This window comes from Phaenicophaeus curvirostris, chromosome 33, assembly GCF_032191515.1.
Source record: "Phaenicophaeus curvirostris isolate KB17595 chromosome 33, BPBGC_Pcur_1.0, whole genome shotgun sequence".
Taxonomy (NCBI): Eukaryota; Metazoa; Chordata; class Aves; order Cuculiformes; family Cuculidae; genus Phaenicophaeus; species Phaenicophaeus curvirostris.
The window spans coordinates 1,377,856-1,390,193 of NC_091424.1; the positions used below are offsets into that span (position 1 = coordinate 1,377,856).

The 12,338-nt window shown below is 47.8% G+C and overlaps 2 protein-coding genes across 2 annotated transcripts in view; one reads left to right on the plus strand and one right to left on the minus strand.

Moving 5' to 3' along the window:
* Positions 1 to 12,338, plus strand: part of LOC138732511 (scavenger receptor cysteine-rich type 1 protein M130-like) — a 283,984-nt gene that overhangs the window by 212,691 nt on the left and 58,955 nt on the right. The window lies entirely within an intron of this gene.
* Positions 3,985 to 4,941, minus strand: LOC138732492 (olfactory receptor 14A16-like). Its single transcript, XM_069879100.1, has one exon. It carries the CDS (start codon positions 4,939 to 4,941, stop codon positions 3,985 to 3,987), a length of 957 nt encoding a protein of 318 aa, XP_069735201.1.

Consider the following 12,338-nt stretch of genomic DNA (forward strand, 5'->3'; position numbering starts at 1 on the left):
CTCATAGAAGTCTTAACCAGACATCACTGACTTAACCAACCTAAGCAGACTTAACCAGATTAACAAGCCTTAACCAGTCTTAAACAGACTTATGTCTGTTTAATATAACTTAAACAGTTATGTCTGGTTAGTCAGTTAATTTGGTAAAGTCGGTTTAGTCAGTTTGGTCTGGTTAAATCTGGTATAACGCGGTTAAGTCTGGTATAATGAGGTTTAGACAGATTAGGTCTGGTTAAGTCTGGTATAAGGTGGTTAAGTTGGGTATAAGGTGGTTTAGACTGGTTTAGAATGGTTAAGTCTGGCATAAGGTGGTTTAGAGTGATTAAGACTGGTTAAGTCTGGTATAAGCTGTTTAAGTCTGGTATAAGGCAGTTAAGTCAGATATAAGGCAGTTTAGACTGGTTAAGTCTGGTGTAAGTTGTTTTAGACTGGTTTAGACTGGTTTAGAGTGGTTAAGTCTTCTATAAGGCAGATAAGTCTGGTATGAGTTAGTTTAGAACGGTTTAGATTGGTTAAGTCTGGTATAAGGCACTTTGGTTAAGTCTGGGATAAGGTGGTTAAGTCTGGCTTGGACTGCTTACGTGTGCTGTAAGGCGGCTATGTCATTTATAAGTCTGTTTAGACTTGTTTAGACTGGTTTAGAATTTTTAGGTCAGTTTTGTCTGGATAAGTCTTATTAAGTTGGTAAAGTCTGGTTAAGTCTTGTTAATTCATTTAATTTGGTTAAGTCTGGTTAAGTCTCAGGAAGCTGGTTGTGCCAGGGGAAGAGAAAGGGCTTTTCTCTTTGTGGGTCCCCAGCAGACTGTTCCTTTCTGGGGAGAGGGATATTTCTGAATGCAGGTGGCCCTTGCGGAGTATGGGCAGGGCTCTTCTCCTTGGAGGACTCGGTGAGCCCAGACTGGGAGGGGACTCTGGTGAGTTTCTTCTGTGGATAGAAAGTCTGTAAAGGAAAATCAAAGCTGTTTCCTCAGGACACGGGAGAGGCCAGCAGAGACCCCGGGTAAGGCAGGTGTCCCAGGCTGCTCAGAGACAGAGGTTCTTCTGGTGAACATCCAGCCCGCTCTCTGGCCCAAGAGTGGTCCCCATTGAGGAAAAGCAGAGGGAGAAGCCATCTCTGCTGCACAAAGAAATCAGGCACAGAAAAAAGAAGGCTCCCGTACCTTTGCTCTCACCAGACAAAGACAAATATTGTCTAAGCTCCCCCTGTAGCCTCCGTGCACAGGGACAGTGGCAGAAGTCCAAGCAGAAGGCTGCTTCTCCAGCAGGGGAATGCCAGCACGCAGCACAGGAGCAGCACTGGCCAGAGGAAGACTTTGAACACACCAAAGCAGAAACCAAGCTCATCTTTCCTGTCTTTTTGTTCCCCACACCAAACCCAGAGCTGAGCCAGGGCAGAGCTCACACCCTGTAGGTGCTCGCCCTGTGCCACCAGGCACTGCCTCTGCCTTCTGGCATGGCCAGAATCTGCTCTAAAGGTCCCACCTCAGATCAAGGCATGGATGGAAAGCTGCATAGTCCACCTCCCTGGACCTGCTGGTCACACTATTTCTGATACAAGCCAAGATGCCATTGGCCTTCTTGGCCACCTGGGCCACTGCTGGCTCATGTTCAGTCGGCTGTCAACCAACACATCCAGGTCCCTCTCCTCCAGGCAGCTTTCTAGACAGACTTCTCCTAGTCTGTAGCACTGCATAGGGTTGTTGTGCCCCAAGTGCAGGACCCGGCATTTGGCCTTGTTAAACCTCATGCCATTGGACTCAGCCCAGCGGTCCAGCCTGTTCAGATCCCTTTGCAGAAGTGCTAGAGATGCAGCTCTTGGGTGTCTGTGAATGCCAGGAGGCATCCCTGAGCTGGCAGACAGGGATGGAGAGCAGGAGGATGCAGTCAACGACCTGCTACGACACCTGGACACTTACAGGTCTGTGGGCTGGGTGGGATTCTCCTGAGAGTACAGATGGAGTTGGCAGAGGAACTTGCCAAGCCACTCTCCTTCATTTATCAGTGGAGGATTGCCAGTGCGACACCCAACTAAAAGAAAGGTCAGAAGGAGGATCTGGGGAACTACAGGCCTGTCAGCCTCATGTCAGTCCTGGGGAACATTATTGAGGGGATGATGCTGAGTGCACTCTCCAGGCAAGTGCAGGTCAACCAGAGGATCAGGCCCAGCCAGCAAAGGTTCATGATAGGCAGGTCCTTCTTGGCCGACCTGATCTTCTTCCATGACCAGGGGACCTACCTAGTGGATGAGGGAAAGAGTGTGGATGTTGTCTACCTGGCCTTAAGTAAAGCCTTTGACATTGTCTCCCACAATATTCTCCTAGAGAAGCTGAGGGCTCATGTCTTGGAGGGGTGTCCTCTTTGCCGGGTAAAAATCAGCTGGATGGCTGTGCCCAGAGAGTTGTGGTGAACAGACCCATTTGGTGGCCAGTCACAAGTGGCATCCCCAGGGCTCTGTGTTTGGGCCAGTCGGGTTAAATACCTTTATTAATGATCTGTATGAGGGGATCAAGGGGTCTTTCAGTCAATTTGCAGGTGACACCAATTTGGGTGAGAGGGTTGATCTGTTTGATTGCAGGAAGGCTCTGCAGAGGGACTTGGGCAGTCCAGATCCATGGGTGGAGGCCAATTGCATGAGATTCAACACAGCTAAGTTCTGGGTCCTGCCTTGTATCAGCAATGATGTGGCCAGCAGGAGCAGGGAGGAGATCGACCCCCTGCACTTGGCACTGGTGAGGACAAACCTTCAGTCCTGGGTTCAGCTTTAGGTCCCTCAGTACAAGTCAGACAACTATTGGGTGGAGCACATGCAGAGAAGGGGAACAGAGCTGGGGAAGGAGAAGCTGAAGTCTGGAGATGAGGCTGAGGGGGGACCCAATTACTCTCTACAATTAATGGAAAAAGAGGTTTTAGAGAAGTGGCTGCTGGTCCCTTCTTCCAAGTAACAAGAGGAAATGGCCACATGTTGCACCAGGGGAGGTTTAGTCTGGATGTTAGGAAAAATTTCTTCACCAGCCATGTTGTCAAGAATTGGAAGTGGCTGGGAAGTGGCAGAGTCACCTTGCCTGGAGGTATTTAGAAACATGTAGATTATTCCTATGGGACATGGTTGGAGGGGAACAACTTAGCTCTGTTAGGTTTATAATTGGACTTGATCATCATAAAGAACTTTTCCTTTCTAATCAAATCTATGGGTACTTTGGCAGAAGATCTTCCCAGCCACGTTCTTGCTTCTCGTCTGACACTTTCAGAGACAGAACTGGCCACACGGTCCCCTTGGGATCTATATGTGCCTCAATGGATTATGAATTTCTGAGATACAATAGATCTCATAACACCAGGCACATCCATTACCCTCCCAGGACTTGGCCAGATGAAAGGAGGCTTCTTTTACTACACATGGACATCATCATACTCTCCTGCTCAAGACACGGTGAACCAGATGAGGTTCACGACCTCAGCTCCTCACTGCCCTGAGGAGATTCCCTTCGGTCTATGGAAAGGCTGTTGTGGACTCAGCTCTGTTCCAAAAGTGCCCACTGCCTGTCGCTGCCTGTGGACACAGCACTGCCACTCAGCATGGCTGGGACTAAGCTCAGAGCCCTCAGGCCTTACAGCAAGGCAAGGGGTAAGGAGGAGATTGTGGAAGTGGAGAGAGGAAAGCGCTGGGAGATGAAATGCTGGTGCCTGGCAGTGCTACCATGCCGGGACTCTTTTCCCCTCCACCCATGCCCACAGGAACTGTCTCTGCAGCTCCCAAAAGGCCTTGGAGGAAAGATAGCAGGACACAAAAGTCATTGAATATCCCTTTATTATGTTTAAATACACAGAGAGTACAGCTCCTTATTTCCACAGTCAATCAGTAAGACAAGAGAAGAAGAAAGTGAATTAAAAACAGGATGACAAGATGATCACAAGTGAAAAACCAGCAACACCAACAAAAAATACAGAAGCGAGTCTTGGCTTCCATGAGTTTCATGATAACTACTATGCAGGAGGTGATGAACAGATCATTGCTTCAGAGAACCATCCAGATATCAGATTCCATACTGCACCCTTGAGCTGCTGGTTCCTCAAACTGTAGATGAGGGGGTTCAGTGCTGGAGGCACCACTGAGTACAGAACAGACAACACAATGTCTAGGGATGGAGGGGAGTTGGAGGAGGGTTTCAGGTAAGCAAATGCTGCAGTGCTGACAAACAGGGAGACCACGGCCAGGTGAGGGAGGCACGTGGAAAAGGCTTTGTGCCGTCCCTGCTCCGAGGGGATCCTCAGCACGGCCCTGAAGATCTGCACATAGGACACCACAATGAAAACAAAACAGCCAAATCCTACTAAGACACTGACCATAAGAAGTCCAGCTTCCCTGAGGTAGGAGTGTGAGCAGGAGAGCTTGAGGATCTGTGGGATTTCACAGAAGAACTGTTCCACAGCATTGCCCTGGCAGAGGGGCAGGGAAAATGTATTAGTCGTGTGCAGCAGAGCATAGAGAAACGCAGCAACCCAGGCAGCTGCTGCCATGTGGACACAAGCTCTGCTGCTCAGGAGGGTCCCGTAGTGCAGGGGTTTGCAGATGGCAATGTAGCGGTCGTAAGACATGACAGTCAGAAGAGAATATTCAGCAGCAAATAAGAAAACCACAAAGAAGACTTGGGCAACACATCCCATGTAGGAGATAGTCCAGGTGTCCCAGAAGGAATTGGCAATGGATTTAGGGACAGTGGTTGAGATGGAGCCCAGGTCAAGAACAGAGAGGTTGAGGAGAAAGAAGTACATGGGGGTGTGGAGGTGGTGGTCACAGGCGATGGTGGTGATGATGAGGCCGTTGCCCAGGAGAGATGCCAGGTAGATTCCCAGGAAGAGCCAGAAGTGCAAGAGCTGCAGCTCCCGTGTGTCTGCGAATGCCAGGAGGAGGAACTGGGTGATGGAGCTGCTGTTGGACATCTGCTGCCTCTGGATGTGAAGCACTGAACAAAAAGAAAATTACAGTAATAAGTTAGGGGGGACTTCTTTGAGTAGTACTTTACCCTTGCCACTGTTTTTCAGTTTCTCTCAGCCCTTCCTTCAACTCCGTTCCAGGAATCCTTGTTGGTGCTGGCTGAATGTGCCGGAGGACCAGGTCCTCTGCATGCTAGCTGCGAGGAGTCAGCCCTGCAGAGGGATCCACCTCACACCACCTAATATCTCACTCTTTCCTAAGGTCTCAGCCCCCACTTTCAGCCCAGAACACACACGGCTCATTTCAGAAACAAAACAGCATTTTCTCTCTCGTTGCATCTCTGCTCATCTCAAGGGGCCTTCACGTAGCACAAAGATGTGATAAAGCTGGTTTGCATCCGGGAGGGAAGTTCACAGCTTGGAAGGACAACTCAAGGACAGCCAAATGTCCTCATTGTGCCATTTGTTGAAGGGACATTCAGCTCCTTCCCCAGACCTACTGACTGCATTGCCCAGTGCCTCACAGCTCAGAGCAAAGCTGGGACACAGGTTCCCATGGACACAACTGCAGGAACAGAGCAACCAGTTCAGAGGGTGACTCTGCAGCTGAAACTCCCATCCCCAGAGAGCCTGGCAGCAAGAACCAGAGAACAACGGCAAGAACAGAGACCAGGGGATAAACAGGGACAAAGAGAGTGAGGGTCTGCCTGTGGAAGTCCAGGGCAGAGGCAGCCAGGCACACAGACAATGCTCCCCTTCCCCAGCTGTGCTCATCCCCTCTCAGACACCAACCTTGCTGGGCAGTTTCTCTCAGCCCCTGCGTTCTGGAGATGAAATTGGAGCTGAGGCTGCAGAGGAGGGGGCTCAGCCTTGGAGCCCAGAGCCCTGAGGGCAGAGGCTTTGCACTCCCTTACACAAACCTGCCTGTTTACAGGTCACTGCCTGGGTGCGGGTTCCTGTTTGCAGGTGGAAAAAGGCTGAACAACCTGACGGGTCCAGCAGAGGTGAGGCTGGTGTTGTCCATAGGCAGTTACTGAAGGCATTTTACTATGGTCTTGGCTGACCTAATGTTCACTCAGAGCTGCAGTCCAGGAATCTCAGGGATGGATTAAACACGGAGTGCTCAATTTATACTTCCGCTTTTCTCTAAACCACCCTTACTCCCCTGGAAAAGGAAACAGAAAGCACAGTCACAGGGAAGATCCTTACCTTTATAGCAATCCATGCCTTTACCTTCTCCTTGAGACATCCATTTGGAAATATTCTAGGAATGACCCAGAGGTCTTTGAAGCAGAATGATTCTGCCTTGCTGTGAGTTCCTCCTTCCACTGACAGTTTCTCCCCACCTCACCAGGATCAACTGCCCTGGCAGGCTGAGTGCTGACCCTGGAAGGTGCAGAATCTCTATCCCAGCACACTGGGACACAGGGACCCTGTTTGGAAGGACAGCCCTGAGGAACTCAACGGTGCAGGTCCACCTTTATACCTCCACAGCCATCAGCAGAAGGCAGCTCTTGTGTTCTGTCTTTCTGATGGTTCAGTGTGGAGTCCCTCACGTCGTCCTCCTCTGCTCTAAAGGAAGTGAGATATTTGTATTTACAAATACCATGAATTGCAGCATGTGCTCCCTTCAGGAGATCCCTCCAGGAACGGCTCCTGCATTGTCCTACAGCCAGAGACTCTCCTTGAGAAGGTCTGTTTCCCCTCTCTCTGTTCCCTCCTCTCCCCTCCCTGCCTGCAGGCAATGCCCTCAGCCCTGCTGGGCTTTGCAGAGGAGCTGCTCCTGGACAGACCTGGCTCATTGTAGCACTGCCTACATGCCCGTGGTTCCCTCCCTGCCAGGAGCCCAACCCAGCTCAGCAGCAGAGGAGCAGCCCAAGGCAGAGCTTTCTCTGCTCCCTCTGGGCTCCCTCGAGGTGTCCCTAGGGCTCCAGGGGAACCTGCTGAGGAACAGGCTGAAGCCATCCTTGATGTTCCTCTCCTCAGCTAGGAAGAGAAAGTTATTTCCTACAATGTTACTGCATTAATTGTGAAGGAGAATCACTGGGGAGGAGGAGGAGGGGGGTTGTGCCACCAGGAAAGTGACAGATAATGATCTCATTTCCCCAAGCTGTCAGAATGGAAAGGGATGTAAGGAAAAGGGATGCAAGTCCCATGTGGTCACTGCCAGAAATGGTGGGGCTGGGGAGGTGAGGAGCAAGGCTGTCCATGCAGGGTCAGACCTCAAGGGATGCTTTTCCATGCTGCCCAGACCACGAGGTGACACTCAGCATCAACACCCATTGGAGGATGCTTCTGTTTTCTGTCCTCTGAGCTGAAAATTAGTGATATATAAACATTAAACTGAATGTATTTTTCTTAAGTGCATTTTGAAATCTTCCTCTTTAACCACTCTGGTAAATGACTCCTGGGAGATGTACAAGTCTGAAGACCTGAAGAAAATGCCAGGAAGAGAAAGAGCTTGTTAAGGCTTTCTGTACTTTAATGAGACCCAGGGTGGATTTGCTGCTGAGTACACAACCTCAGCTGCTGAAAGGAGATTGAGGAGAGCTCTGAAGAAGTCAAGAACACAACTCAGAGTACCTTGAAGTATTAATTGGTTTCACTGAGGATTGTTAGTGACAAAGCCTCCCTAGGGACTCGTTAGCACTGATAATTGGAAACCATGATTGCAGGAGGGCAGAGGCTCTGTGCAGGCAGCTGTGATGCTGAGAAAAGCCTGAGTTTGCTTGGTGAGGCAGGAAGGCCAAGCCCTGACCCCCAGGCCCTCAGCAGGGAGATCTGGCATTGGCTACAACAATGCTGGTGTCACAAATATTCTCACATTGCCATATCAGTCCAGGAGCAGTTATTCTATGTAATTCCAAAAAGAGGGCTGTAGAGTTAGGGGAGGAGCCGAGGCTCTCACACAGCTCCATACAGTTGTAGAAGACTTAGGTCCTAGAATGGTTGGGTCATAAAATTGTTGGTTCATAATAGAATGACAGAAAACTTGGGTGTGAGAAGAATCTTGACACAGAACACTTAGGTCATAGGGGAATAGTAGAGGAGTTCACTTATAAAAGATTCACAGAAATGTGGGGTCATATAGGATTCCGGTCTTGAATGTGTCATAGAATATTTGGGTCATGAAAGTGTCGAGTTGTAGAAGTGTGAGATTTATACAGGTTTTAGAAGGGTTTGGTGATAGAGGGTTTCAGAGAAGGATCAGGTCTTAGAAAAGTCATTGAAGAATCAGTTCACTGAAGGGTCACTGAAGTTATATAGAAGACTCAGATCATAGAAGTGCTGGATCATAGTCATGTCGGGTCATAGAATGGTTGGGTCATAGAATATTGAAGTCGTACAGGAGCTGTGTCACAGAAGAGTCATAGAAAATTTAGGTCACAGAAAGTCATAGAAAGATCAATGAGTTGGGTTGGGTCTTTGGCAGCTTGGTTCAGATAAGGCCAGGGTCTTAGAAGAGTCGGGTCATAGAGGAGTCTTAAAAGATGGGGTTAATAGAAGAGTCAGGTCCTCGAACTGTTTGATTTGGAAGGTGCACAGAAGTCTTGGGTCACAGGAGGCTCATGGGCCATAGAAACTTCAAATTAAAGAAGTGTTGGGTCATAGAAGAGATTTCTCACACAAGCATCGGGTCACAGAGGAGTCATAGAGGAGTCAAGTCATAGGAGTGTCAGTTAATAGTAGGGTTGGTTCATAGAAGGGTCGGGTCCCAGAAGAGTTGTGTCATACAAGAGTCTGGTTGTAGAAGTCATGGGGCACAGGTGATTTATTGCATAGAAGAGTCAGGTCATAGAAGAGTCATAGAAGACTCGGGTCATAGCATGTCATGTCATAGAAGAGCCAGAGGCGAGCTGGGTCATAGAGGGTCATGGAAGTGTTGGGTAATAGAAGGGTCATAGTATATTGGGGTTGTGGAAGAGTTGAGTCATAGAAGCATGAGGGTTTAGTTGGGCAACACAGGAGTCACAGAAGAGTCAAATCAGAGAAGTCCAGTTGATGTAAGGATTGGGTCTTAGAGAAGTTGGGTCACACAAGAGTTGGGTTATAGAAGAGTCCCGGAGTCGTCAGGTCATAGAAAGTGATAGAAGGCTAAGAGAAGTGTTGGGTCATAGAAGACAGATCATAGAGCAGCCTGGTCATACAGGAGTCATGGAAGAGTGGACTGATAGAAGAGTCAGGTCATAGAAAAGTTAAGTCACAGAAAGTTTATAGAAGTATTGGGTCATAGAAGAATTGGGTCACAGAAGAATTGAGTCATAGCAGAGTTGTTTAAAGTCTCTGCTCATAAAAGTTCTGTAGAAGATTCCAGTTATATAAGGCTCACAGAAGTCAGGACATATAAGACTCGGGTCCTAAGAGCTCTGGAAGCTATATAAGCATCATTTCATACAAGAATTGGGTCATAGGTGAGATCACAGAAAAGGTAGCTCATTTAAGGTTCGGGACATAAAGTAGTCACAGATGAGCCAGGTCATAGAAGAGCTGAGTCATGGAAGAGCTGAGTCATGGAAGTGGTGGGCCATAGAAGGATGGTGAGACACAATCTCAGCAAAGAAAGTCCAGTCCCCTTCTCTTTCAGACATCCAGAAACTGGATTCGAGTGGACAAGGTCTGGGGCAGATCCTTCAGGTCACCTCCTTCTCCATTGGCCATTTCTGAAAAGAACATGCCACGTGGGAGTGGTGCCAGTGGTCAGGGAGATTCCTTAGTCTCCATGACCTTTGGAAGATGATGGAGAGAGGCCTCACTGGGACATTGTCCTGCTCATTAAGTTCCCTGAGATGCTGCCCCTCCTGTCCAACAGTCTGGGAAGCATTGCATTTGCTCAAGTGATCCCTGACTTGATCCCCACCCACCACTGGTTGATCTCCTCCAGAGTCCTGCCCTGAGTCACAGAGGCCTGGGAGACCTTGCTGGGGAAGACAGAGGCAAAGCGGCTACAGTATATTTCTTTATTTTTGTTTAACTGTTCCTGAAGCAGCAAATACTCATCATGGGGCCTTGCATAGTTTTCAAGTTTATACTGAGTTCTTCTGGACCCTTGCTGATCTTGGAGGATGCTGTCCTTGAAGACCATCTTTCCTGAGTTCTATGACAATGTCCCAGCTCTGTCTCCCACAGGAACAGCTCCAGCTCCTCCTGCCTGTGCTCCTGGCTGAGGGCATTGCTGCCCATTGAGGCTGAAGCCCGGCAGCTGTGGCACCAGGCAAGCTCATCCCTGTCATGAGGAAACCTGGGACCAAGTGTTCAGGAACCCATGTGTGCAAGGGCTGTGCTTGGAGCAGAGACATGGCTGGGACAAAACACAGCTGAATGTGTTTCCAACCCCAGGTCTAAAGACCCAGGATGAAATGCCTGAATTTACTCAATGGAACAGATCCTCCAGGTTCGGAGAACTGAGATAATTTCCTGCCACCTTCCTGCTGTGCTGTCTAATTTTGGGGCATGAAAAGTGATTCTTATGCCCTGTTATTTTTGTAATAGGAGAAATGACACTGCAGAAAAGAAGTATCTCTGGCCATCTGAGAGAAGGAACATGAGGAGTGGCTTCAGTCTGTTTCACAGCAGGTTCCCGTGGAGCCCCAGGACAGATCGAGGGAACCCAGAGGGAGCAGAGAAGAGTCTGGTCCTAGATGTGTCTGGTCATAGAAGTGTCAGCACATCGATAATTTTTGTCGTAGAAGAGTCAGGTCGTAGAAGAGTCAGGTCATAGAAGAGTCATAAAAGACTTGGGTCACGGAAAGTCGTGTCACAGAAGACTCAGAGAATAGTTGGGTCATAGAAGGGCTTGGTCGTACAAATCTTAATTCGTACAAATGCCTGGTCATATAAGAGACGGTCACAGAAGAGTCAGGTTATAGACAGGTGTGGTCATAGAGGAGTAATACAGAAAATTACTAATGTATTAATTTATTCTATGGTGGCACTTAAGAAACAACTGAGAACATAACCGTCTGTATTGCACAATATAGTGCCAAATGTCTCTGCTAAAGAGTATAGGAGAAAGGGAGTATAAAATAAATACATTATGGGCGACATTAAATAGGGAGAAAGGTCGATTGAGTGGAGGAAATCTTTAATTTGAAATTTGTAAATTTATATTCGTCGGTATTTAATCTTACAATTTCATTGCATGAAAGAATGGAAAGTAGCTACCAAAGATTTAAAATAGCTCAAATTCTAGACAATTACCAAAAACCTCTTTCTTATATCAAACTCTACAATATATTTCATTTATTGGTTAATGAATATTCAAAATCTTGAAGAAAATTATAGATGGATTGTATGGTAAATTTTAACCCATTCATAATAGAATAAATTTGAGTTCTATGATGTAAAGAAGAGTTCTTACAGCTTCCTCCAGATTTCTACGTAGCGGTAGGGTTATGGTTAGGGTCCTTAGGGTTAGGGTCATTATGGTTAGGGTTGTGGTTAGGGTTAGCGACATAAGTTTCAGGGTTAGAGTTATGGTTCTGTGTATGCTTCGGGTTAGCGATATTAGGGTTAGGATTAGGGTTAGCGATATTAGCGTTAAAGTTAATGTTAGAGTTCAAAAGACCAGACTGTTTCCCAACCCTGCCTCTTTCCATGCCCCATCTGTTCCCACACTCTGCATGTATCCATACCTCCCCTATTTCACACACCCCACCCATTCCCACACTCCATAATCAGCCCCGCCTATTTCCACACTCTGCCTATATCCCACGCTCTGTTCTTGGCCCAGCCCCTTCCCACTCTCCACCTATTTCCCACAATCCACTACAGCTCTACTCCACCCGTTCCCACATTCCTCCCATACTTACGCCCCGCTCTTTGCCACGCCATTCCAGTTCCCACACGCGGCCCATTCCCACACGTCACCTATGCGCATTCTCTGTGCGTTCCCAGGGCTCATCTGAACCCGTGCACCATCCTCTTCCCTTCCTCGTCACATGCTCTGCCTCTTTCCCACACTCCGCCACTTCCCGTGCTCCACCCTATCCAACACCCTGCCCATTCCCATGCTCTGCCTCTTTCATGGATTGGAAACATTAACGATACATTTCTGTCACAGCAATTGTCTGCACACCTTGTTATCTTTTATTCAATGCGATATCAGCTGAAAGTTTTCCTGTATTTACTTCTTAAAACAGTTTTTTGAGAGGATATTAAACAGAATAGATTATTTTCCATTATATTATAAATGAGAACAAGATCCTCAAGATCAAACATAGGAGCACGTAGGGGTAGGGTTACAGTTAGGGTTGTTACTGTCAGTAGTTTTAGGGTTATGGTTAGGGTTAGTGAAATTAGTTTTTGGGCTAAGGATATGGTTCGGTTTATGGTTCGGGTTTGAGACATTAGGGTTAGGATTAAGGTTACCAAAATTAGCCTTAGGGTTAACGTTAAGATTAGAG

What these genes read in the sequence shown, in the direction of transcription:
- LOC138732492 (XM_069879100.1), bottom strand. Translation starts at nt 4,941, where the DNA reads ATGTCCAACAGCAGCTCCATCACCCAGTTCCTCCTCCTGGCATTCGCA.